Raw genomic sequence first — 23,978 nt, 5'->3', positions numbered from 1 at the left:
CGTTTCCAATCGTGAAACTCGATCGATAATTCCAGTCTTGATATCCTTTGGATTTTGAATAACGCTTTTGGTGAGTCACCATCTCCGGCGATCGTGATCACTCGTGAACCCAAGTATGTTGCTTTTGATTTTATTTTCGGACGCTGATTTCGATCCTGGGAGCTGTTGTTCCTAATGATTAAAGTACGATGTAGTTGTATGTTAGACCAGGATGAGTGGGATGTGTAAATGGGATTGGTTGAACTGAGGGCAGTGGATTACGGTTTAGGAGAAGCTTATCTATTGTTCCATTTGAGAAAGATGCAAAGTGCATTATATTCTTGTGGGTGGCCTTGTGTGTGGTAAATAGTTGTTATACCGTGGACCATGGCCCACACATGACCATGATCGTCGAATGAAACTATAGAAGAATTAAAATGATAGTTTCGTGTTACTATTATGAAACTAGTGTGTGGTATGTGTTTTTTATTTTATTTAATTCCATGGTGTGTGGTCTGTGTGTTTTTTTTTTTGGAGAGTCAGGTTGCAACTATTGTCGTTAACGGTGTGTAACAATTGGTGAGTAACCGTGATTTTAACTCGAACAAAGCTCCAAACCCAATGTCCGAGGCATCCTCAAAAGTTGTAGTTTTTTTAGAAATTTTGCAAATGTAATTCGGAAAGAGATTATATTATATTTTATATTATATTTTTTTTTGAGAAATAACACTGCAAAATATGAATATGCAACACAGTTAAATATATATATGCAACACAATTAATAATCATTAAATAATATATTGGACTTTAAACTATAAGCTGCAAGACATTAAAAAAATAGATACAAAATGACATAAACATAAGAGAAATATAGATTATATGGTCACAAGGTGCACAATAAATTGCTGAAATCTACCACCTGTGATGCTATTGAGAAATATAGATCACTCATTAGGACAATGTAATGATTACAAGGTTGGTTGATCACGTTTTGGAAGATCAGATTACGTGTGAAACAAATGCAGGAACAAAGATTTTAATTCCTCGAATGTACACCTTCTGATTCAAGATTGCATTTCATGTTCCAAAGAAAGTAATTTTCTTTGATGCTATCATATGTCATGATAATAAATAAAAGTCAATGGCAAGCAATAGCACACGTGGGATTATTTTTGAGAAGGCCAGTCTTTAATCATGGTCAAATGTACGTAGCAGTCTCAATAGTAAGTAAATCAAGAGATTAAAAATTTTGATATGTGGAGATATTTTATAATCTGCAAGTACGACTAAAAATGTGATACATAAAGAAGTTTTCAATAATGCGTAATATAATTGCAGTGCTAATCATTTTTAAATAATTATTTCATATATTATTCTATTCTTAAAAATTATTGTTAATCTTGTGTCTATATCATATGTCTGTGCATCGCATATATTTTCCCCGTGCGATGAATTAAACACGGGTCGTTGAATTTTTTTATAATTACAATTAATTGTTTGATATATATACATATATATACATATATATATATATATATATATATATATATATATATATATATATATATATATATATATATATATATATATATAGGGTCAGGTTCCTGTGAAGTCAGGTCTACCCGTGCGGTCAGTGTGGCATAAACCAGTAGTTATGTATAAATGCACCACACAGTGTTCGTAAATACACCATTATGTGTGGTGTATTTTTTTTATGTGTGATGTATTTTTTGACATTTCATTCTGGTGTATTTTCGAACACTGTATGGTGCATTTATACAAACCTAATGGTGTATGCCGCACTGACCACACGGGAAGACCTGACCTCATAGGAACCAAAATCTATATATATATATATATATATATATATATATATATATATATATATATATATATATATATATATATATATATATATATATATATATATATATATGAAAAAGTTCAATTGCGGCAGGGGCTATAGGTGCGGCGGTGCGGCAGAATTTCAGAATACCCCAACAGTGTTAACAACATGCACTAACAGTGTAAGGAAAACACACCATAATGAAATGCAAAAAACACACCAAAAAATACACCATATAACTCACCACCCCCAATGGTGTATTTTCGAACACTGTATGGTGTGTTTTTGGTGACGCGTACCTAATTTGTGTGTGTTTTTGTGGTGTATTTTCCTAACGCTGATGGTGTATAATCTCTCAACTATTGGTAAGGCACTGCCGCACTTGAACCTTCGTGTGTGTGTGTGTGTATATATATATATATATATATATATATATATATATATATATATATATATATATATATATAGGTAAAATTTCGGGTGTGAACTTCTAGTAATATGTGCACGTGTGCACTCCTACTAACCATGTAATTGTGCTGATCTATGGGTGCAAATTAGAGTGCACCAGCGCCCGGTGTACCCCGCCACACTCACCATTTATTTGTGGCGCATTGTGCGGGGGGGGGGGGGGGGGGTACAGTTTGTAATTTGGCTGTGGTTAGGGGGTTGGGGGTTGGTGAAACACCCATGCTGTTGCTGGAGTTATTATTATTATTATTATTATTATTATTATTATTATTATTGTATAGTGGGATAACCACTATTTTAGGCATCTAATAGGTAGTTATACAAGTAGTGGGGTAGTGGATAGTTAAGGGGGTGGTGGGTAGTTCTATGATCCTATATATATATATATATATATATATATATATATATATATATATATATATATATATATATATAGAGTAAATACCACCTATGGTCCTTCGAGTTTGGTGGCATCGCCATCAATGGTCCTTAACTTCCGTAATTACCATCCGTCATCCTCCGAATTGTCAAAAGTTACCTTCTAGCGTCCTTCCGTTACTTCCTCCCGTCTCAGCCGTCAAAATGGAGGGTAATATTGTCATTTGACTTATACGAAAAGAGTTAATACCAGCCAAGGTCCCTCGAGTTTGGTGGTTTGGCCATCTTTAGTCCCAAGTTTCCATATTCCATTATTTTCCTTCTGTCATATTCTCTTCTTCAAATGTATTATTATTACTATTATTTATAGTTATTATTAAATTCTTATTATTATTACTATTATTTAAAGTTAGAGGAAATTACATTTTTGGTCATATGACTATTGGGGTCTTGTTAATTTCAGTACTTGACTTTAAAAACTAACAATTTAGTCCCGTAACTATGTAATTTTTAACATATTTGGTCCTTCCGGCCAAATCACCGGCTAAATGTTGCCGGAAAAATGTAAATGTTTTTAAATTATTTATTCATGGGGTAAAAACGTCATTTCAAACTCTTCCTTCTTCTCCACTCTCCTCCTTCTTCGTTGCAGGGACAGGCGGTCATTTTCGTTCAAACGCTTTCTGATTTTTTATCCGGCGACTCAGCGGTAGTTCCTTGCTTCCCATGCGACGACGGTGGATTTTTCCGGCAGATCGAGAAGGAAATAAAAGGGATAAATCTCATATTGGACATAGAAACTGCTATATAAAATTCGACAGCTTCGTCTTCCCCTTCCCCAGCCCTCTGTTCTCCGGCACCACCACCTCTTTACTGATCCAATGTGTGTGCGACGTTAAAATTGTGAAATTGAACTTGTTCCGTAGTCAATTTCTAAGAAATGTTAGCAGTTATAATTCTCTCTTAGTGACAGCTCGATTCTGCACATTACACTGTGATGGTGGAAGGGCTCCTGAAGTGTGGAATGTTAGTCAGGGCCAAAGAGTTATATGCTGAGATGAAACATAATGGGATTGTAGATGACTCAAAGCTCCAGAAGCTCATGAAACTGAAGGAATCTAATAGAAATAGCAATAATCAGAGTGAAAGAGAGGGCAGTACCGTAAAACGTGGCAAGAGAACTCAATTGCCAACAATAGTTCTAAATATCACTACAAGAAAAATCGCGAATCGCGACGGAAACTATTCCGTCGCACTATAGCGACGGATATTGCGATGGAATAGTTTCCGTTATTTATGTAGAAGAGGCCTAGCTAGAGGTTTGTGTCTTGCAGTCTGTGAGGCAGTGTAAATTTCCAATGAATAAATGTTAAAAAAATTCCAGTTATTTATACAAGTGAAATTGGAAATTTCTGTATTGTCTGTACTCCCCTCTCTGCATTTAGTTCAAGATTTGAATGTTCAATATTTTAAAAGCTCATATTACTATTTAAAAATAATAGTTATAAATAAAATTTTAAAAATAATAATTAAAAAATGCGACGGAATAGCAACGGAAAAAAAATTATGGCGACGGAATGCTCGTTTCCAAAATGGCGACGGAATTAGCGTCAAAATGATTTCCGTTGCCAAAGTGCGACGGAATTGCGACGGAAAAAGTTCCGTCGCAAATTTGCGACGCCTTATTCCGTCGCCATATTTCGCGACGGAATTATTCCGTCGCGTACAAAAATACGACAAGCCGATAGACGACGGAACGAATTCCGTCGCAAATCCGTCGCGAAACGTGATTCGCTACGGAATTTTGCTGTTTCGCGACGGAAAAATTCCGTCGCGATTCGCGATTTTTCTTGTAGTGTATGTTTCGAAAGCTAGCAATTGTAAAGTAGATTGGTGAATTTAACTCGCCGTCGTTGCAACGAATAAGAAGGGAGGAGAATGAAGTATTTGAAATGACCGTTTTGCCATCATAAATAAACAATTTAAAAACATTTACGTTTTTCTGGCAACATTTGGCCGGAAGGACCAAATGTGTTAAAAATTGCATAATTACGGGACTAAATTGTTAATTTTTAAAGTCAAGTACTAAAATTAACAAGACCTCAATAATTACAGGACCAAAAGTGAAATTTTCTCTTTAAAGTTATTATTGTTATTATTAAATTATTATTATTATTAAATTATTATTATTATTGTTATTGTTATTATTATATTATTAGCATTAAATTATTATTATTATTATTATTATTATTATTATTATTATTATTATTATTATTATTATTGTTACTATTATTATTATTATAATATTCATATTCATATTATTATTATTATTATTATTATTTTTATTGTTATTATTAAATTATTATTATTATTATTATTATTATTGGTGGTTTGGCCATCTTTAGTCCAAACTTGGCTAAACAATATTAAAGAAAGTTGGTGGTTTCTCAACTTCCAACTCGAACTCCCTCTTCTCCTATACAATATTAAAGAAAATTTACAAATGTATAGGGGTCGTTTATTTCATTTATCTGTTTTTCCATTTCCTGGTTTTCATTTCTCCATTTCTCCAGTTTTCTTTCTCCATTTTTCCAGTTTTCCTTCTCCATTTTTTTTCAGTTTTCCATTTTTTCATTCCTCCAGATTTTTATTTCTCTAATTTTCTGATTTTATTAATACACTCATCCTATATAGCATTTGCACATTTCTACAACAACAACAACAACAATAATAATTTAATAATTTAATAATAATAATAATAACAATAAATAATAGTAATAATAATAAGAATTTAATAATAATAATAATAATAATAATAATAATAATAATAATAATAATAATAATAATAACAATAACAATAACAATAACAATAACAATAATAATAATAATAATAATAATAATAATAATAATAATAATAATAATAATAATAATAATAATAATAATAGCATTTGTACATTTCTACAACAACAAAAACAACAACAACAACAACAACAATAACATTAATAATAATAATAATAGTAAAAATAATTTAAAATAATAATAATAACAATAAATAATAATAATAATAATAATAATAATAATAATAATAATAATTTAATAATAACAATAACAACAATAATAATAATATGAATATGAATATTATAATAATAATAATAATAATAATAATAATAATAATAATAATAATAACAACAACAACAACAACAACAACAACAACAACAACAACAACAACAATAATAATAATAATAATAATAATAATAATAATAATTTAATGCTAATAATATAATAATAACAATAACAATAATAATAATAATTTAATAACAATAATAATTTAATAATAACAATAATAACTTTAAATAATAGTAATAATAATAAGAATTTAATAATAACTATAAATAATAGTAATAATAATACATTTGAAGAAGAGAATATGAAATAAGGAAAATAATGGAATATGGAAACTTGGGACTAAAGATGGCCAAACCACCAAACTCGAGGGACCTTGGCTGGTATTAACTCTTTTCGTATAAGTCAAATGACAATATTACTCTCCATTTTGACGGCTGAGACGGGAGGAAGTAACGGAAGGACGCTAGAATGTAACTTTTGACAATTCGGAGGATGACGGATGGTAATTACGGAAGTTAGGGACCATTGATGGCGATGCCACCAAACTCGAGGGACCATAGGTGGTATATAGAGTATATATATATATATATATATATATATATATATATATATATATATATATATATATATATATATATATATAGCTACATGTGTATTTGGAGAATATGAATGAAGATTATATTTATGGATGTCTCGAGACATTTTGGGAGTTAGACTATCACTCGAAGTATAGTCATTGGGAGTTGGGCTGTCACTCGAAGCACAACCATGGAGTTTGGCTCTTGACTCGAAGAAGAGCAACCCATAAACATCAGGGTTGTATCAATTGGTGCTTTCATATCAACCTGAAAAAATTATTTTCAGGCTTGTTCAAAAAAAAAAAAAAATTGCATTCCAAATTGCTTTCTTTTCTGGAGTTGGTATACGTCTTGCATACCTTCTTGCTGTACAAGAATGAGGCAGACATAGCCATCAGGTTGTCAATGGGGCCATAATATATATTGTTGTTTCTGCTTAGTTGCAACACCTTTCACCTCCTACACTAAACACTCAATCTGCTCCAACATTTCCCGTGGCTTGAAAAGGTTTCCATTATTATAATTAGTCATACCAACTTCAACTTCATCTCCAACACCACCATATTGCTCAACACCACCATATGGTTCAATAGCATTGAGTTCTAAAGGGTATTCAAATGGGTTCACAAACTCATTGAGAAGAACGTCCGACGATCTGTATATGTCATGGATCAACTACACCTGCCAACCAAGAATTGGGCAGAATTGCTTCCAAATTCAACCGTTGATGCTAAATCAATTAATTTGCTGCTATGGATTAATGCCGTTATCGAAGATATTTTGGGACAGAGATGGTCAAGCTTTTGGAGCTACCCCTTGTTAATCATCACCTTGAGGACAAGGTGATTTTGCTGGGCATGGCAATGATACGACCATCCACTGTGTACCATCACCTTGAGGTCAAGGTGATTTTGAACGGCATGGAAATGATACACCCATTCTGTTGCTGGAGTTATTATTATTATTATTATTATTATTATTATTATTATTATTATTATTATTATTATTATTATTATTATTATTATTGTATAGTGGGATAACCACTATTTTAGGCATGTAATAGGTAGTTATACAAGTAGTGGGGTAGTGGATAGTTAAGAGGGTGGTGGGTAGTTCTATGATCCTATATATATATATATATATATATATATATATATATATATATATATATATATATATATATATATATAGCTACATGTGTATTTGGAGAATATGAATGAAGAATATATTTATGGATGTCTGGAGACATTTTGGGAGTTAGACTATCACTCGAAGTATAGTCATTGGGAGTTGGGCTGTCACTCGAAGCACAACCATGGAGTTTGGCTCTTGACTCGAAGAAGAGCAACCCATACAACCTCAGGGTTGTATCAATTGGGGGTTGTGTATTTCATTTCCATTGGCGGTACAGTCAGTGTAGCTGTGTGGACGAAAAAAAATAATAAAGAAAACGTATTAGGAAGCAGACCTGCTGTCTCTCCCATACGATCACACCGGGGGGGGGGGGGGGGGGGGTTGCTGCGGCGTCACTCCGTTATGGCCAGATTTGGTTTTATAAACTGTTTTGTTATGGCCAGATATGTTTTTTGACACGAATATTGAAGTGCTCCATGAATGTGGTGAAACGGAATAAATATGAATGGATTATAAATTTTGGCAACGCGGGTTATTATTTTGTTACAGCATTCTAACCATCTGTAGTGGCATCAATGAAGTTGGCAAATTCAAGACAAAATGCATTTTCTGTTAACCATTTCATGCGTTTTAAAATGCATATTGAGCCACCATGAGTGGTAATTTAATTTTGTAGTAGTTGTACGCATAAACAGCCACACGTGAGTGGTGATTCTTTCGTTTGATTGTTTGCACGCTGTGCAATTACATTCGCGGTCCGCCTGCAATAGTTTTACCATAAAATGGACTGCACCAGTGCAGTACTTATGGTAGAGGCTTAATATACAAAACCCCTCGGTTTTGCAAATTGTTGAATTATCAAGGTTTGTAAGATGGGTATCTTGCAATTAGAACCGAGACCTACCCGAGTTTGGTGAAACAGTACTATCGTCACATGAGTGTGACTAAAGAGGGAGGAAAGTTGGAAATCACCTCAAAGGTGGGAGGTGTGAAAATTTCCTTGACCGAGAAACGGTTGGCTCAGCTCTTGAGTTTGACGACCACCGGGGTCTCACAGTACAGTGGTGATTCTTGGATTGAGACGAGTAGCATGGGCTATCAGAATTATTTGAGCTTTTTGTTAGATAGGACAAGTGGTTTTACCCAAGCCACGAGGCCAGAAAGGAAATGGCTTTCTGCTGAGCAAAAGATTTTGGTAATGCGTGTTTCAGATTGTTTGTTGCCTAACAACAATAAAAGTAGCCTGTTGAGAAAGTTGGAATGCACCTTTGCCTTTTGCCTGAAGCATAAAGTGAAGTTCAATCTACCCTCCTTGATGTTGCAACACATGGACTACTGTAGGGACCATAACCGTAAAATCCTGCCCTATGGTATGGTTTTGAGTTGAATTTTCCTGAGGAAAGGGGTGAAAGTGGATGGCTATGTGCCCAAGCCTGTGGGCAAAATGATTTTGGATGTCGTGAACCTCCGGAGCTGAAATCTGTTTCAGTTGGAAAATGATGAATACATCACCCTGGAGGAAGTACCAAAGAAACTCCTTGCTAAGAGGAGTTCCTTGGTTGAGCAGCTCGAGATTCCCGTTGGGAAGTTGAATCAGGTAGTGCAGAGTTTAGGGGAGATGAAGAAGAAGAAGAAGAGGGAGGAGAAGAAGAAGAAGAGGAAGCTGAGGAAAGTGACCCCGAGAGTGAGGAGAGCTTGAGAAGAAAAGAGGTGAGGACGAAGAAAGAGAATGATTCCATGACCCACAAGGAACGTGTGGTGGCCCTCCTCCGACAGCAAAATCGGATGATCGAAGAAGGTTTTTCCTTCATGAAGGCTCAGTTGGTCACCGTGAATCAAAGGCTGGATGTGCTGGAAGCTAGCTCTAGCCAAGGTAGAGCCGAGGAAGCTTCTGACGAGGATGCCGAGGATTCGAATAATGATTCCTCCTAGGCTGGAGTTTGAGGTAAGCTCGTTTCATTCCTTGTTTGTTTTGGTTGCCGGCTTGTTGGTTGTTGCTTGTTTAGTTGTTTGTTTAGTAGGTGCTCTCTTGTTTGCTTTGGTTGTTATCTTGTTGTTTAAGTGGTTTGTTTAGTTGCTTTGCCTCATTTGAGCTTAGTTTGCTCGTGGTTTAGGACTACTGTAGATGGGTGATGGTTGGCCTTAAGTTATGTTAGTGGTGGTGTTGCTTGAGAAGTTTTCTCCGTTACTTTGAAACCTTGCACAACTTTATATCTTTGGAGCCTTGTTTATTTATACCTTACGATCTCTTGTCGCATCTTTGATTCGTTGCTATCTTTTTGGTAAATCCGTCGTGCCCAAGCTTCGGGGACGAAGCTTCTTGTTAGGGGAGATCAGAGGATGTGACACCTCGTAAATCTAAATACTAATTGGGAGTAATTGAAGAATTAATCCAAGCTTTCTTTGGTAATCCATTTCTAAAAATCCGGAAATTTAATTGTTGAGGGACTAAAATTTGACTAGTCACTTAAGTCAATCAAGTGTACCTTGTGCTTTATGGTTTGTGCCCTTGCCCCTTTGTCTTTCCAACCTTTGTAAGGGTAAAAGTGACCTTTCACCCATGAATTGTTGTTCAAGCTATCCCTAGCAAGACATTTCATTCATTCCTCATTCAAGCCTAAGTCCTAAAGACTCTATCATCACTCTAAAAAGAACCAAGCTTATTCTTCAAGCAAAAAGGAGAACCTTCTAGCTTTGCAAGTTCCCACACCAAGATTCCTACTTTCTTCGTTCCAACCATAGGAAAGGGTAAGGTTCTTGGCTATTTAGTGTTTTTAGCCATCTTTTGTGTGTCTTTATCTAACTTAGAATCTTTCTTGTGTTTTGGCTTGTGTAAGAAGTTGGTGAGGAAGAAGAGATCTAAGAATAGGCTTAGGAGAGTGAAATGGAAGAGGTTGTGGTCTTCAAAGATAACCCATGCTATACAAAACCGATTTTCTATTGCTATGAATGATTATTGGCTTCTATATAATGTTCTTGATGTGATTTGTGAGATTTGATGCAAGATCTTGTGATGATGCATGTTTAGAGCTTGTATTTAGGTTTCTTGAATGCCATTGCTTGGCTTATTCTTGGGTTCAAGTAATATCTTTGTTGTGTGTGAGATTTTGGGTGTTTTGGACTTGAACTTGGCTTTGTTGATGATTTTCCCGGAAGGGAAATTGTGGAGTACAGGAGTACCCCGCGGGCGGAACGACGGGCAGTGGCCTACACGCCGCCCCACCCGCGGGGAACGTGCTGGTGTTGGGAGTGTACCCCGCGGTGAACGTGAAGATGGGTTGCGGGGATTTGTTCCCCGTGGTCCTTTCTTCTTGGTATTGATGTTTTGACCTCCCGTTGTTGAATTATTGAGCTCTTTGTGAGTCTTCTTGATGTTTCGTATGTCTAGAACGATGTGTTAGGAATCCACGTTAGGATTTGGTGTCTTGAATCATGCTTAAGGGTCCAACTTTGTGATTCGTTGGGCTAATATGAGTCTTGAAGGTTCGTTGGAACCATTTTGGTTTACCCGTTTGATGAGCATGCTAGTTTGATGTTGTTATGCTAGTATGTGTGGTTTGTTCCTTATTGTTAGGGTTGATAACTCGTGATGTCTATCATTTGATGTTGGATTGTAATCCTTTGTTGTTGAGTATTGCCTCGTGTTTTTGTTGTGATCTCTTGATTGATTCTTGGGATGTGATCTTGTACAAATCGTTGTACCTTTGTAGATACTTGATTAGGGCTATTGATAAGCCTTAGTCTTCTTGATGATGATGACTATGTGTGAATATGAATGAGATTGGTGGTTTTGTTACTTGAGCTTTGCTCACTGTACGGTACCCTCGTGTACTATGAGTTCGGCGGTATTGTTTGGCGGAAGTTTGATAGTACCCTCGTGTCCTAGACCGGGAAAAGGTTGGACTCAGAAGTATAGGGTGGCACTCGAAGGTACAACTTGGAACTGTGATAAAGCCGGGGGTAGCCATAAGCGTGGTACTAAGGTAAAATGTTGGAACGTGAATTTGTCATTATGTGATTGTGTATTTCCTTGCTTATGAGCATGTGTATGATGAACTCTACCTTGTGAATGGTAGGTTGCATCTTGAGTTGTGTTGTCCTTTGTTGTTTATGGTTTTGTGTCTTGTTGAGGTTCATGATCCTCAGTCTTTGTTGAGAGTGTGATGAGTCTTTGATGTTGATCTCCTCTCCGCTTTAAAATGACTATATACTGTATTTCTCAGTCTCAAACGCTTTTGATTATATCTATATATTATGTTACTTAACGCGTATTGATGGGTTATCAGCATTCATCGCTGACCAGGTGTAATCCCCATGTTTGAAAGGTTTTGCTTAGTCCGTAGTGCGCGCTAGATGAGGACTCTAGATAGTGTAGCTCCTGTGTTTAGATATTTTGCTTTTGTTGGCCTGTGTACCTAGACTAATGGCCTGTGTGCCTAGACTAGTGACCTATATGCCTAGACTTATGTTATGTTTGATGATTGTAATAGATTTAGCGTGTGCACCCATAGTTCTATGGGTGTGACATAACACCCATAGAACTATATATAGTTCTATGGCTGTTGAATGCAGGGCACCTGTTGAATGAAATATATAACAAACCAATCTAATATAATCAAAGAACAAGGATTGTCATATACTTAGAGAAAAAGGTAACAATAGAAGAATTAACAGTAAGATATGGTCCTTTTCAACAATCAGCAATTTCCGTTTAAGATGCTCAATTCTAATTCAACCATTCAACCAATTCAATTGTCTTGTCACTGTATAAAGAACTATGGCTATATATGAATAAACTAGTAGCACAATAAATTAATTTAACCTGAATCACAACTACTTAATGAAAACAAAATTATTTTTAATAAGCAAACACAGATACCTTGCACTGCCATAAACCCACGGCAGTGGTGCATTGCGATAAACCCCCGGGCACTCACCACCATGCCATAACAGAGCCCACACAACAATCTAGTTTTTAAACACAGAGCCCCAAAATTGCAATGCACCACTGCCGTGGCGCAATATTATTAATACTCTAAGCTTAATTTTGTAGTGCACTGATAGTCCCCCATAGCAACTGAAACCCCAATTCAGAACAAGAATTCGAAAACCCAAAATTGCACACCACACTGAAATAATTACGGAAAATATATAGAATGCACAACTACAATGCATGTCACCATTAATGATCACTAATGCACCCGAACCCGGCAATGACATGCAAACCGGTAGAAATGGTTCTCAAGCCACGAATGCACACAAGGAACAACCCCAAAGTCCAATTCGAGCAATCAGGTCAACTAGGAATTACATTCCCAGAATCAAAACCAAAACCCCCAGAAAAAACAAGACTGCATTACTAAGAATATAACCATAAAGCATAAGAACCGGAACTAACCTCGCTGAGCCCACCGGTGCGCCGCCCGTCGCGACCCTAGAAGCTACCCCACTCGCAGCCCAGTCCAATGCACCACCCGTCGTGGAGGGCGAAGACCGGCGACAAGCCCGGCGCTTGAACGGCCGAGTGGCCGACTGCACTCTGTGAGCACTGACCGAGACCGGTGCCGGCGGCGCGAATAGATGGCCGGACGCACTCCTCTCCGATCGGCGACCGCAATTGGACCTAGACATCACTAATCGGGCACCCCTCGGGAGAGACACCGCTGAGGTGACGGTGTACGCACGATAGAGGAAAAACAAACCACACGCACGACATAAAGTGGGGGATGCAAAATACTAAAACGGCCCTATGACCTCTATAGCCCAAAAGATAGCTTGTATATAATGCACAAGGTGACATGTGCACTCAAATTAGAATGCAATCACAGCCATGCATTGATCAGCGAAAATGAAAAGCTACAAGCAGCGCACATGATAAGTGAAGTTCACACCTGATCGAACTGTTTTATATATATATATATATATATATATATATATATATATATATATATATATATATATATATATACACGTATATATATATATACATATATATATATATATATATATATATATATATATATATATATATATATATATATATATATATATATACTAGTTTTTTACGCGCATTGCGTGATTGTAATAATGCCTAATGTTTTTTTTTAAATAAGTACTTTAATGTATATCAAGACAACATTATATTGGAATTGTTCATGCATAGATAATTGAATGTTAAATTTGTGTATTTAAATAGGCAATTCTAAGTTTACAAATGCAAGATAATAAAGTCAAGATTGATTATATTTGTCAATAAATAATTGTATAGGTATGGTTGAAACCAAATACGGGACATAAGGGAAAGCAAATAAAAATTAGGGCATAAAATATTAAATATATACTAATATTAAAGAGCTGATTGTCAAACATGGGCATTGCGAGTGATAAGCGCTTATTTGTCTATATTTTTGCTCCTTTCACTAAGCCATTTTGTTTATAGATCATTCCAAATTTCATTAGATTATGACTAATTTGTGTTATTTTGCAAGGAATTTGGTTTGAAAAGCTTTGGAAGCAAAAATGAATATTTTCATGCATTTTGAAGGACATTGGAGTCAAGTGGAGCATTATGGATACATTTAGGGTTCATGGGAGCGAAGGAGAAGCTAAGATGATGGACAAAACACTTTCAAGAAAGCCTAAGAGTGGTGTATTCAATGGTATTAATCATTTGGGCAAACCAAAGCAAAAGAGAAGCAAAAGATCATGTAATTGAAATTCCCGACCTGCACGTCGACGTCATGGTTTTTGGACTATATCTCAAGCTAAAAACATCCAAATTACATGATTCTTGTCTCATTGAAAAGAAGAGTTAAAGGGCTACAACTCATATTCAGACATAAAAGCCTAAAAAGGAAGCCACAGTGGTCAAAATCATCTTTGAAGTTGAAGTTCCGAACTTACAGATTTCACCCGAAACTGACCACTGTTTGGTAATTTGATCATATCTCGGCCTAGGAATATCCAAATTATGTGATTCTTGTGCCATTGGAAAGAAGACTCGAAGAGCTACAACTTTTATGAAGACATCGAAGCCTAATTCTGAGTATAAAGTGGTCAAAATCAGCCTACAAGTCGGAGTTGCGTTGCAGAGAAGCACTCGACGCGTCGAGAATTTTCTCGACGCGTCGAATCTGGGCAGTGAGATCGCGTTTTGAACTCTGTAAATGCTCGACGCGTCGAGAATTACGCTCGACGCGTCGAGCCCCCCTTCTCTGCTCTATTTTAGCTGAGTTTTCACTCATTTCTACTCGGTTTTGAACCCCATTCGAACCCTAACTATTTTCTACTCTTTCTTTTCATATTTTAGTGTTCGATTAGGTGTAGATTTAGGTTCTTTATCATATTTCAAGCTTGTATTCAAGGATTCAACACTTGGATTCCAAGATTTACCATCCATTTCTTAGTGAAGTTTTCTTCTCCCTTTTATCTCTTTATCTTGCAATGTTTATGCTTTACATTTATGTGTTTGTGTTCTTTATGCTATTGAATCATGAGTAGTTAGTTTATGGACTTGAGTTAGGGTTGTATTATATATCTTGATGCTTGATTTGTGATTATTGCATAAAGGGGATTTTGCCTACCTAGGGTTCTTGAGTTTATGAAGGATTTGTGTTTGTATTTTGTTAATGCTTGGTGTACAACATTCATTGACATGTTTTGGAGGATTATTGGCCTCAATGAGAGTTGGGTCAAGATTCCAAGCCACTCTTTGCATAAACCCGATTTTTCCTATGAAAATGGGAGAAATTGGGGGTTTTAGATGCTTTGTGTTCTTGAAGAACTTGGAGTTGATTCACCACGAGAGTGGGGCAATTCCTTGTTCTAATCCTAGCTAATTTGCTCACGTGAGTGACTTATAGACTAGGATTCCTACGTGTATCCCCTCTATTCCTTGGTTGTGTGATTTTCCCCAATCCTTAGGTTGTGCTATGCATCTAGATGATAATGCTCCCTAGCTTGAGTCCTATTTCTTTATTTTGTGTTTATCTTTGTGTATATGTGTTAGTCTTATCATTTCCTTAAACTTGTAGTTTGCTTAGCTTCTTGTTGATTTCCTTATGCTAGTGCCTAGTTTATTGTGATTGCATATTGCGTGCCATATCCCCCAATCCCCTGAGGACTATATAACACACATACACTCACTCATTTTTGCTACATCAGCGAGATAGTTTTCCACTTCAATTTGTTGTGTGATCTGAATACTCTTTTTTATCAATAAATCCCCCAAGTAGTTAATATGATTAGATTAATTTATTATTTTTTATTTTTTTAAGACAATTATTATTATTATTATTATTGTTATTGTTATTATTATTATTATTATTATTATTATTATTATTATTATTATTATTATTATTATTATTATTATTATTATTATTATTATTATTATTATTATTATTATTATTATTATGTATACCCTTAGGTCATTTTACATGTTAATCTAAACAGCTAATTTTTTCAAATATCTTTTTACCAACCGTTGATATAATTCGCTGGTCAAATTCGTTAATATAATCCGCTAACGCTAACCGCTAACTGCTGATTGTCAAACAAGGACATTGCGAGGTAGTTCTCACTTCAATTTGTTATGTGATTTGAATACTCTCTTTGTCAAAAAAATCCCTCAAGTAGTTAATACGATTGACTTTATTAATTATATTTTTTAAATTTTTCATCGTATTATTAAAATACTTGGTAAATAAATATATAGCATTATTTTGTGTTATAACTTTGATATTTAATTAAAAAATAGTGCACAAAAAAAGATAATAGACAATGTAGTGAATATAATCAATTGATGAATTTGAAATTTGAATGTAAAGAATTTTTACTTCGAGAAATATAAAGACAATATAACTAATAAAATTATGTCTCTTAATTAATTTATTGATAATGAATAATTTGTTTTTTAGTAAAGGCATTGTAGGGACAATGTAGCGAATATAATCAATTGATGAATTTGAATATAAAGAATTTTTATATTGGAGAAAAATAAAGACAATATAACAAATAAAATTATTTCTATTATTTAATTTATTGATAATGAATATTTTTTTTGAATAAAGACGTTGTAGACACATAATTCTAAATTAAAGAAATGCATATGTATTATTTTTTGTTGTAGCTACTAAATTATTATTTTAATTTAATAAGAGTAAAATAGAATACTAACATATTTTAATGACTAAAAATAAAATAAACAACAAACCCCGAAATTAAAAGTGTTATGTAATTTTTTTAATTTATCAATCTTCCATATTTTAATGACTAAAAATAAAATAAATTTTATAATATTTATAAGTAATCAATTTTCATAATGTATCAATAAATTAATTAATTAAACACAATTTAGTAATATAAAAAATCATGTTCAAACGATATTACAAGTGTTTTATAAATTTTTTATACTACAAGTCTTTTATACATTTTTTATTTTGTAGAAAATGTTATTAAATTTTAATTTTGAGATTGTTGGAAAAAGTGCTTGAAATTCTATAATGCATTTGAGATAAAACAAAATATAGAATACAACATGGAACAAAAATTGGATCATTTGATATCTTCAGGCTTGTAATCACTTTCCTATAAGCTTTAAATCTCCCTCTATAAAGCAACATGGTTCAAGATTTAATCTTATGGGATACACGAAGATGAATGAAATTCTCAAGTTACTTTGTTTGAGAATTTCCTGTAGAACTGTAGGACTGTGAAGTATCTTTATTTCCTGCAAAATAATTGCTTGTTAAAAATGCATCTGTTAACTTTTCTCTGTTTAATGCAAGTTTTTGCATGTATGTTTTTCAGATGATTCTCCAGATTTTATAGATGTAAAAATCAGTTTGGAGAAGTTTACATGGAATAAATTTAAAACTTAACTTCCAATAATATAAAATCTTATCTAAAATACATGGGAAAAAATAATTACATATAAAATATATGTAACTAATCAAAGTATGAACTTTCATATGCATACAATATTATTAAATAAATAATATCAATATATATATATATATATATATATATATATATATATATACCTATGTTTTACTTGAGTGCATGTGACCATGCAAAGAGTAAAAAAAGGATACACACACACACACACACACACACACACACACACACATATATATATATATATATATATATATATATATATATATATATATATATATATATATATATTCCACGCATACTGCATGCATAACCACACCAAATCAACAATGCAGATGCCAGTCGATTTGATGGACACCGAAAGCATTGATCCGTTTAAAACTGACAATTCGTTAACACCAACGAATCATGAAACTTCGATTCCAAATCATTTTTCCCAACTTACTTTCTACCAAACTAAAATAATATTTATAACTCCACAACTCCAAATATTATTTAAGCTTTCATGGTAGTTCATCTGAAACATTAATCTCCATTACTATATAAATTTCCAACATTCCTCATCCATTTATATAGTAAAAATTAACACTGTACCAAGATAAATCCAAAACTTATGCATAAATGAAAGTGTCTTAGAGATTGAACTTTCACATAGTATTATATGCGTTACATTAATTCGGATTGCAGTGATGGACGAACCTTGAATCACGCAGTCTCTTTGAAGAAACGTAGATATAACACACACAAGTTTTACCGTCATTACAACTCACTGTAACTTGACATTATTATGGCCATGTGTCCGTATCCATTAATGAGCACATACCAAGTAAATCCCAAACTTGTTTGAAGCGGCCACATTTCATGCTCACAGAGGCTAATCTTTTATATCATGCACTGCAAATTGCATTTTTTAAAAAGATCAGTTATGTGTAAAAACTCATCCCTACAACAATGCAAAACCAAGCATCACCTTTTCTGGGGATACAAATTTTAATTTAAACTTTTGATGCTTGCAATCACAAAATGAAGTACTCATCTACATTGAACTCAAGATCTAACGTAATAACTTAGACGTGAGTTGAGCTTTCCTTCACCTGCAATTAAATAATTAGGCTTTCCATATCCCTTCTGATGTACCATGTCCCTTGCAAAGAGCTCTTGCAAACGGATCCGTTAAAACCGGGACTGTACTAAGTCCAGTGCTACAACACCATAACTTAGGAGCTCCTGCACATAGCTATATCTCATGCCTATGTGTCTTAACTTTGCCATTATAACTTATTGTTATATGCTTTGGCCAGTGTAGTAGCGCTGTCACAATGTACTAAAACTGGTGACATCGGTTTTAGCCAAACCGGAATCTCAATAAATAAATTCCTTAGCCAATTAACTTCTTTGCATGCCTAAACCAATGCAATAATTCAGATGCCATAGTTGAATCTGAAATGCTACTTTGGTTTTTAGAAATTCAGGAAAAAACACCTCCTCCAAGCAGATAAACCCATCCACTAATTGAGGAAAACTCTTCCTGATTAGATATAACCGGCATCATAGAATTTTAATATTCAATCAATGAACTTTTGAAAATAAAATATTTGTTTGATCCTACCGGAACCCACTTTACAGGTTCATAGTCAATAAATATTTATTTTCATGTAAATTCTATAACCAAGAATTTTCAATCACCATGTAGAAATAATTAACAGTGAGTGATTCCTTAAAATCAAAAATTAAACCTCCTCCACTTGGAATACCATCCACTTTGGAGAACAATCATATATTGATATACCTCCTCCATTCAAAAATATCCATTCACTTTGGGGAATAATCATATATGATTTTAATCTTTTAACTTTTCATGTTTCTTCTAAACTGAAGATTCATACCTTCTTAAATCATAGTCCACGATTTAAATTAAAACTTTCTTTTCACTGTCAATTTCCATACTAGATAAACCAGTAAACTTTTTGGCTTTCAATATTTTAACACATTCTCAATATGAGAAACTGTGTGTTAAATACATTCATAAATTTTTATGAATTTCATTATGCATACTTCATGCATAAAAGTTTCTGTATGCCTTTATAAGAAATATAACAGAATATTTCCTGGGCTTTCTGCCTTTATCAGAAATTAAAGTAAAAGAAATATGTTTGTATCCAAATTTCCCGACAGAGTGCTGTTTATGCTAATCTTGAATCTTAATGAATTGGGACTTGGGAAACCTAGCTTATTATCTGCATAAATTGTATAATCCCTTCTGCCTCTATCCCACCCAATATATGTCACTGAGAGACCAAATGACAACAAAAAACTTGCAAAGCAGATAAAGTGTAACATCAAATTTTTTTCAACCTACCTAACTTTCTTCCTATACATACTCTACCTATAAATATTTGTGAGGTGACCATTATTCTTGTATTTCTAAGCCATACAAATTATTAAAAGCAATCCATTCTTTTAGGATACAAACAATCCTATAAATACCCTATAACACAATGCCAATGGCCATTGCATCTCTGCAGATAGAGACACATTTTTCCATTTCCTCTTACTTTTCCTTTTTATTGCAGCAAATCACAATAAAAAGGAAATGGAGTTTTCTTTTCTGCAGCTCACCATCTCCATAATTGCCTTAGCCGCCATTGCCCAAACATCTTTCGTACAATCCGCCTGTGACTCTGATTGCGTTAAAGGGTTTGTTGCTGCACATAACGCGGCCCGACAAACTGTTGGATCTCCACCTGTTAACTGGAACTCCACCTTAGCAGACATCGCCGAATCCTATGCCGCCAAGAGGTCTGCTGACTGTGTGCCGCAGAACTCTAACGGGCTGTATGGGGAAAACATTGCGGTGGCCTCTGCCGAATTGTCTCCGGCGGATTCCATGAAGTTGTGGATGGGTGAGAAGAAGGACTATGACCACGCATCGAATTCTTGCACCAGCGGCAACAATTGCCGCTCTTATACGCAGGTGGTTTGGGGCGGCAGCACGAGTATTGGCTGTGCTAGGGTTACGTGCAAAACTGATTGGATGTTTGTCATCTGCTACTATAACCCTCCGGGCAACTATATGGGCGAAAAACCATATTAAACACAATTTTTTTTTATGATTAGTATGATCTTGTGAAATGCAGACAGTGCATTAAAAATATATATATATAAATATTTAGAAACTACAATATTATCACTAATGTATTATCATGAAACAAATATTGTTTCATGCACGGATGCTGAATCAATTCAATTTTGAACTTTTTCTTTTACATTTGGCTAGCTATTCTTCGAATTTTTTTTGTCTGGGTTCGTGCATAATACTTGGTATCCCGACTCATCATTGTGAGTTCAATCATACTTGTAGAACACTCTTTAATATGCTGCACTCAATTAACTACATAATTTCAGTAAATAAAACTTTTGCCTAGCCATATAAGAGATTATGGAAAAGGCTAAGAAAAGAAGGGCAATTTGATATAAGATATATATTATGGTTGATTATTGCAATGTTACGAAATGGCAAAGAGTGAGATTATATTGCATGGTTAGTATGCAGTTAAAATATATAAGTAATATAACATTGGCTTGTGAAAACAGGCAACACTGCAAAGGTCTCGATTATAGTGGTTTTTCTCAATTTTGTGTTATCGCTCAATATTGTCCTTCGTGGGTGTTAAGTACAAGGATAATTTATTGCTCGACTATAGTGAGTTTTCTCAATTTTGTACTAAACGACTTTGGTGTCCTAAATTAGTCCTAGAATTTTATGTTATTGCTCAATCGTTAGGTAAAGTACAGGGATAATAAATTAGTAATTTCAAATTTAGGTTGCCCCTTATCAAAGGAGGAGCCTGGAAACCTCTATGCCCTTAGCGAAGGAGGAGCCGGGATCAAAGCTGGCCGCAGAAGCTAGAAGGCGTGGGCGTGGCGGAGAACAATGAGATGGAGGAGGAGATAGACATGCAGTTAAAATATATTACATTGACTTGTGGGAACTGCACCGCTCCAAATGCCTCTTTGGGAATAAACATATATATTTTCTTTCTCTTTTAACGGCTTGATATGATAAAAATATAAATATTTAAAAACTACAATATTATCACTAATGTATTATCATGAAACAAGTTTCATTGTTTCATGCACGGATATGATGTTGATTCAATTCAATTTTGAACTTTTTCTTTTACTTTTGGCTAGCTATTCTTCGAATTTTTTTTTTCTGGGTTCCTGCATAATACTTGGTATTCCACTAATTGTGAGTTCATTCTTGTAGAGTTCTCTTATTGCAGAACCCTCTTTAATATGCTGCACTCAATTAATTAGCTACATAATTTATGGATGAGTGAATTCCATTTTTGGTCCTACTGTTATAACGACGTTTCCAATTTTAGTCCACCTTATTTGTTTTTGCCACTTTATAATCACTATTATTGAATGTGTTTCACTTTTAGTCCCACCGTTAGTATTTCCATCAAGAGACCGTGTAATCTAGGGGTATTTTGACATTTCTTCTCATCCACGACTATGTTTGACTAAAGAAATGAGAACATTAAACCTAAAACCTAAGAAACCTCGTCGGCCCATGTTGGAACGAACGAAAGATGTAGCTTTGGCTTCCCATTCTCGTTGTTCGAAGAGCCATCTTCGAATATCGGAGGAGGAGAACGAAGCGCCTAGATTAAAAGAGAAGAGACAAACATAAAAAGACCAAAATACTCTTTGATTATACGGCCTCTTGACGAAAATATTAACGATGGACTAAAAGTGGAACACATTCAATAACAGTGGTTGTAAAATGGCAAAAAAAATTAAAGTGGACTCAAATTGGAAACACCCCTATAACAGTAGGACCAAAAATGGAATTCACTCTTTATGGATTTAAGATTCAGTAAAACTTTTGCCTAGAAATTTGATGTCTCTTTATAGAAGAAACACTAATTGTGGCCTGGTCACATTCAAAACTTCAAAGTAGGTCTTCCAGTCATATCTTCATACTCGGGTGATATCAAAACTTGATTCAAATGTGTTTTGTTTCCCTCATATATAACAGATTAATTCCTTGTCAAGTCACCTAAGCACAATTAATATAATCAAAATAAATGAGTATTTAAGACACTTTATCACACATGTATGTTGTTGAATTGATTAACAATAAGATTTGATACAAACATTATTACAAATTGAACCAAAAAAATCTAACATTATGAAACTAACATTGGGAATCTTATTGAACCAGTGTTCTCCTTTACCGGCTTGATATATTAATTTTTGATAGGAGACACCAGAAGCACACAGACCCTAGAGGTGCAATTGTTATACCATGGACCAGGGTTCACATTGTATTGTAGATTCTGTTCCAGTATTATATTAGACCCAATCATTATATCTGCACCCGGCACACAATGTATTGTGCGCCCTGGTGCACGATATAGTTTGCCTATTGGACATGCGCTGAATCTACCCGGAAAAACTAGACTTTGGCTTCACCTGGAATAGCTTGAATCAGGGTCGTCTTGGTCTTATTAAGAAATGATCTGAGCCCGCTGAAATTGGACTAGTACCAAACTCAAGAAATAAAATGTTTTAATTTTTCGCTTCTTCCAACACTAGATATATAGATTAAAAATATGCTAAATGGCTTAGATACAATAAAAAAATTGATTTTAAAATATTGTTAGCACAAAAAACTAATGATGCTAGCATAACTACAACGGCTAATTATTGTGTGCACCATAGTCCACGCAATGCTATGTGGACCATAAAAAAACATTTTAAATATAATAAAAGTACATTATTCGTGTACTGAATATATATTATACAAAATAGTGTATTTTTAATACTCAAATAATGTACTTTTTTCTGAATAGAATGTACATTTTCAATATATTAAAAGTACATTATTTGTGTACTGCATGTACATTATTTAATTGTATAGTCCACATAGCCGTGTGGAACACGGTCCACACAATAATGATTGAATTACAACTATGTGAATTTTGATTTCATTAATAATTTTACATATTAATAGCAAACCCAATAAAAATAAACAACAAACCCCGAAATTAAAAGTCTTATGTAATTTTTTTAATTTATCAATCTAACATATTTTAATGACTAAAAATAAAATAAATTTTATAATATTTATAAGTTATCAATTTTCATAATGTATCAATAAATTAATTAATTAAACACAATTTATAGTAATATAAAAATAAAGTTCAAACGATATTACAAGTGTTTTATAAATTTTTTATATTACAAGTCTTTTATACATTTTTTATTTTTTAAAAAATGTTATTAATTTTTAATTTTGAGATTAATGGTTCAAATCTTGTTTCAAAAAAATACTAACTTTTGAAATGTGTGCATGAATATATATTAACATTTTGTATTAACAAGTTGAAGTGCTTCAATTGGACATTGATGGTTGACTAAAATGAGATCGAGTGTGTCAAATCTTATTTTAAAAAAAAAAGTTTATGATTATTTTATATAAAAATAAATAAATAAAAATATCTGGTTTCCTCTCCTAGTGTCACCAAAGAATTTTCCCACACATCTCCTATAAAAAAAATTAA

The 23,978-nt window shown here is 33.9% G+C and overlaps 1 protein-coding gene across 1 annotated transcript; it reads left to right on the top strand.

The window, feature by feature from the left end:
* Window positions 1–19,996: 19,996 nt before the first annotated feature.
* Window positions 19,997–20,497, top strand: LOC109191530 (pathogenesis-related protein PRB1-3-like). The gene has a single exon (XM_019342168.1). It carries the CDS (start codon window positions 19,997–19,999, stop codon window positions 20,495–20,497), a length of 501 nt encoding a protein of 166 aa, XP_019197713.1.
* Window positions 20,498–23,978: the final 3,481 nt, after the last annotated feature.

Source organism: Ipomoea nil, unplaced genomic scaffold (assembly GCF_001879475.1).
Source record: "Ipomoea nil cultivar Tokyo-kokei standard unplaced genomic scaffold, Asagao_1.1 scaffold1673, whole genome shotgun sequence".
Taxonomy (NCBI): Eukaryota; Viridiplantae; Streptophyta; class Magnoliopsida; order Solanales; family Convolvulaceae; genus Ipomoea; species Ipomoea nil.
This window is presented reverse-complemented; position numbering and strand designations above follow the sequence as displayed.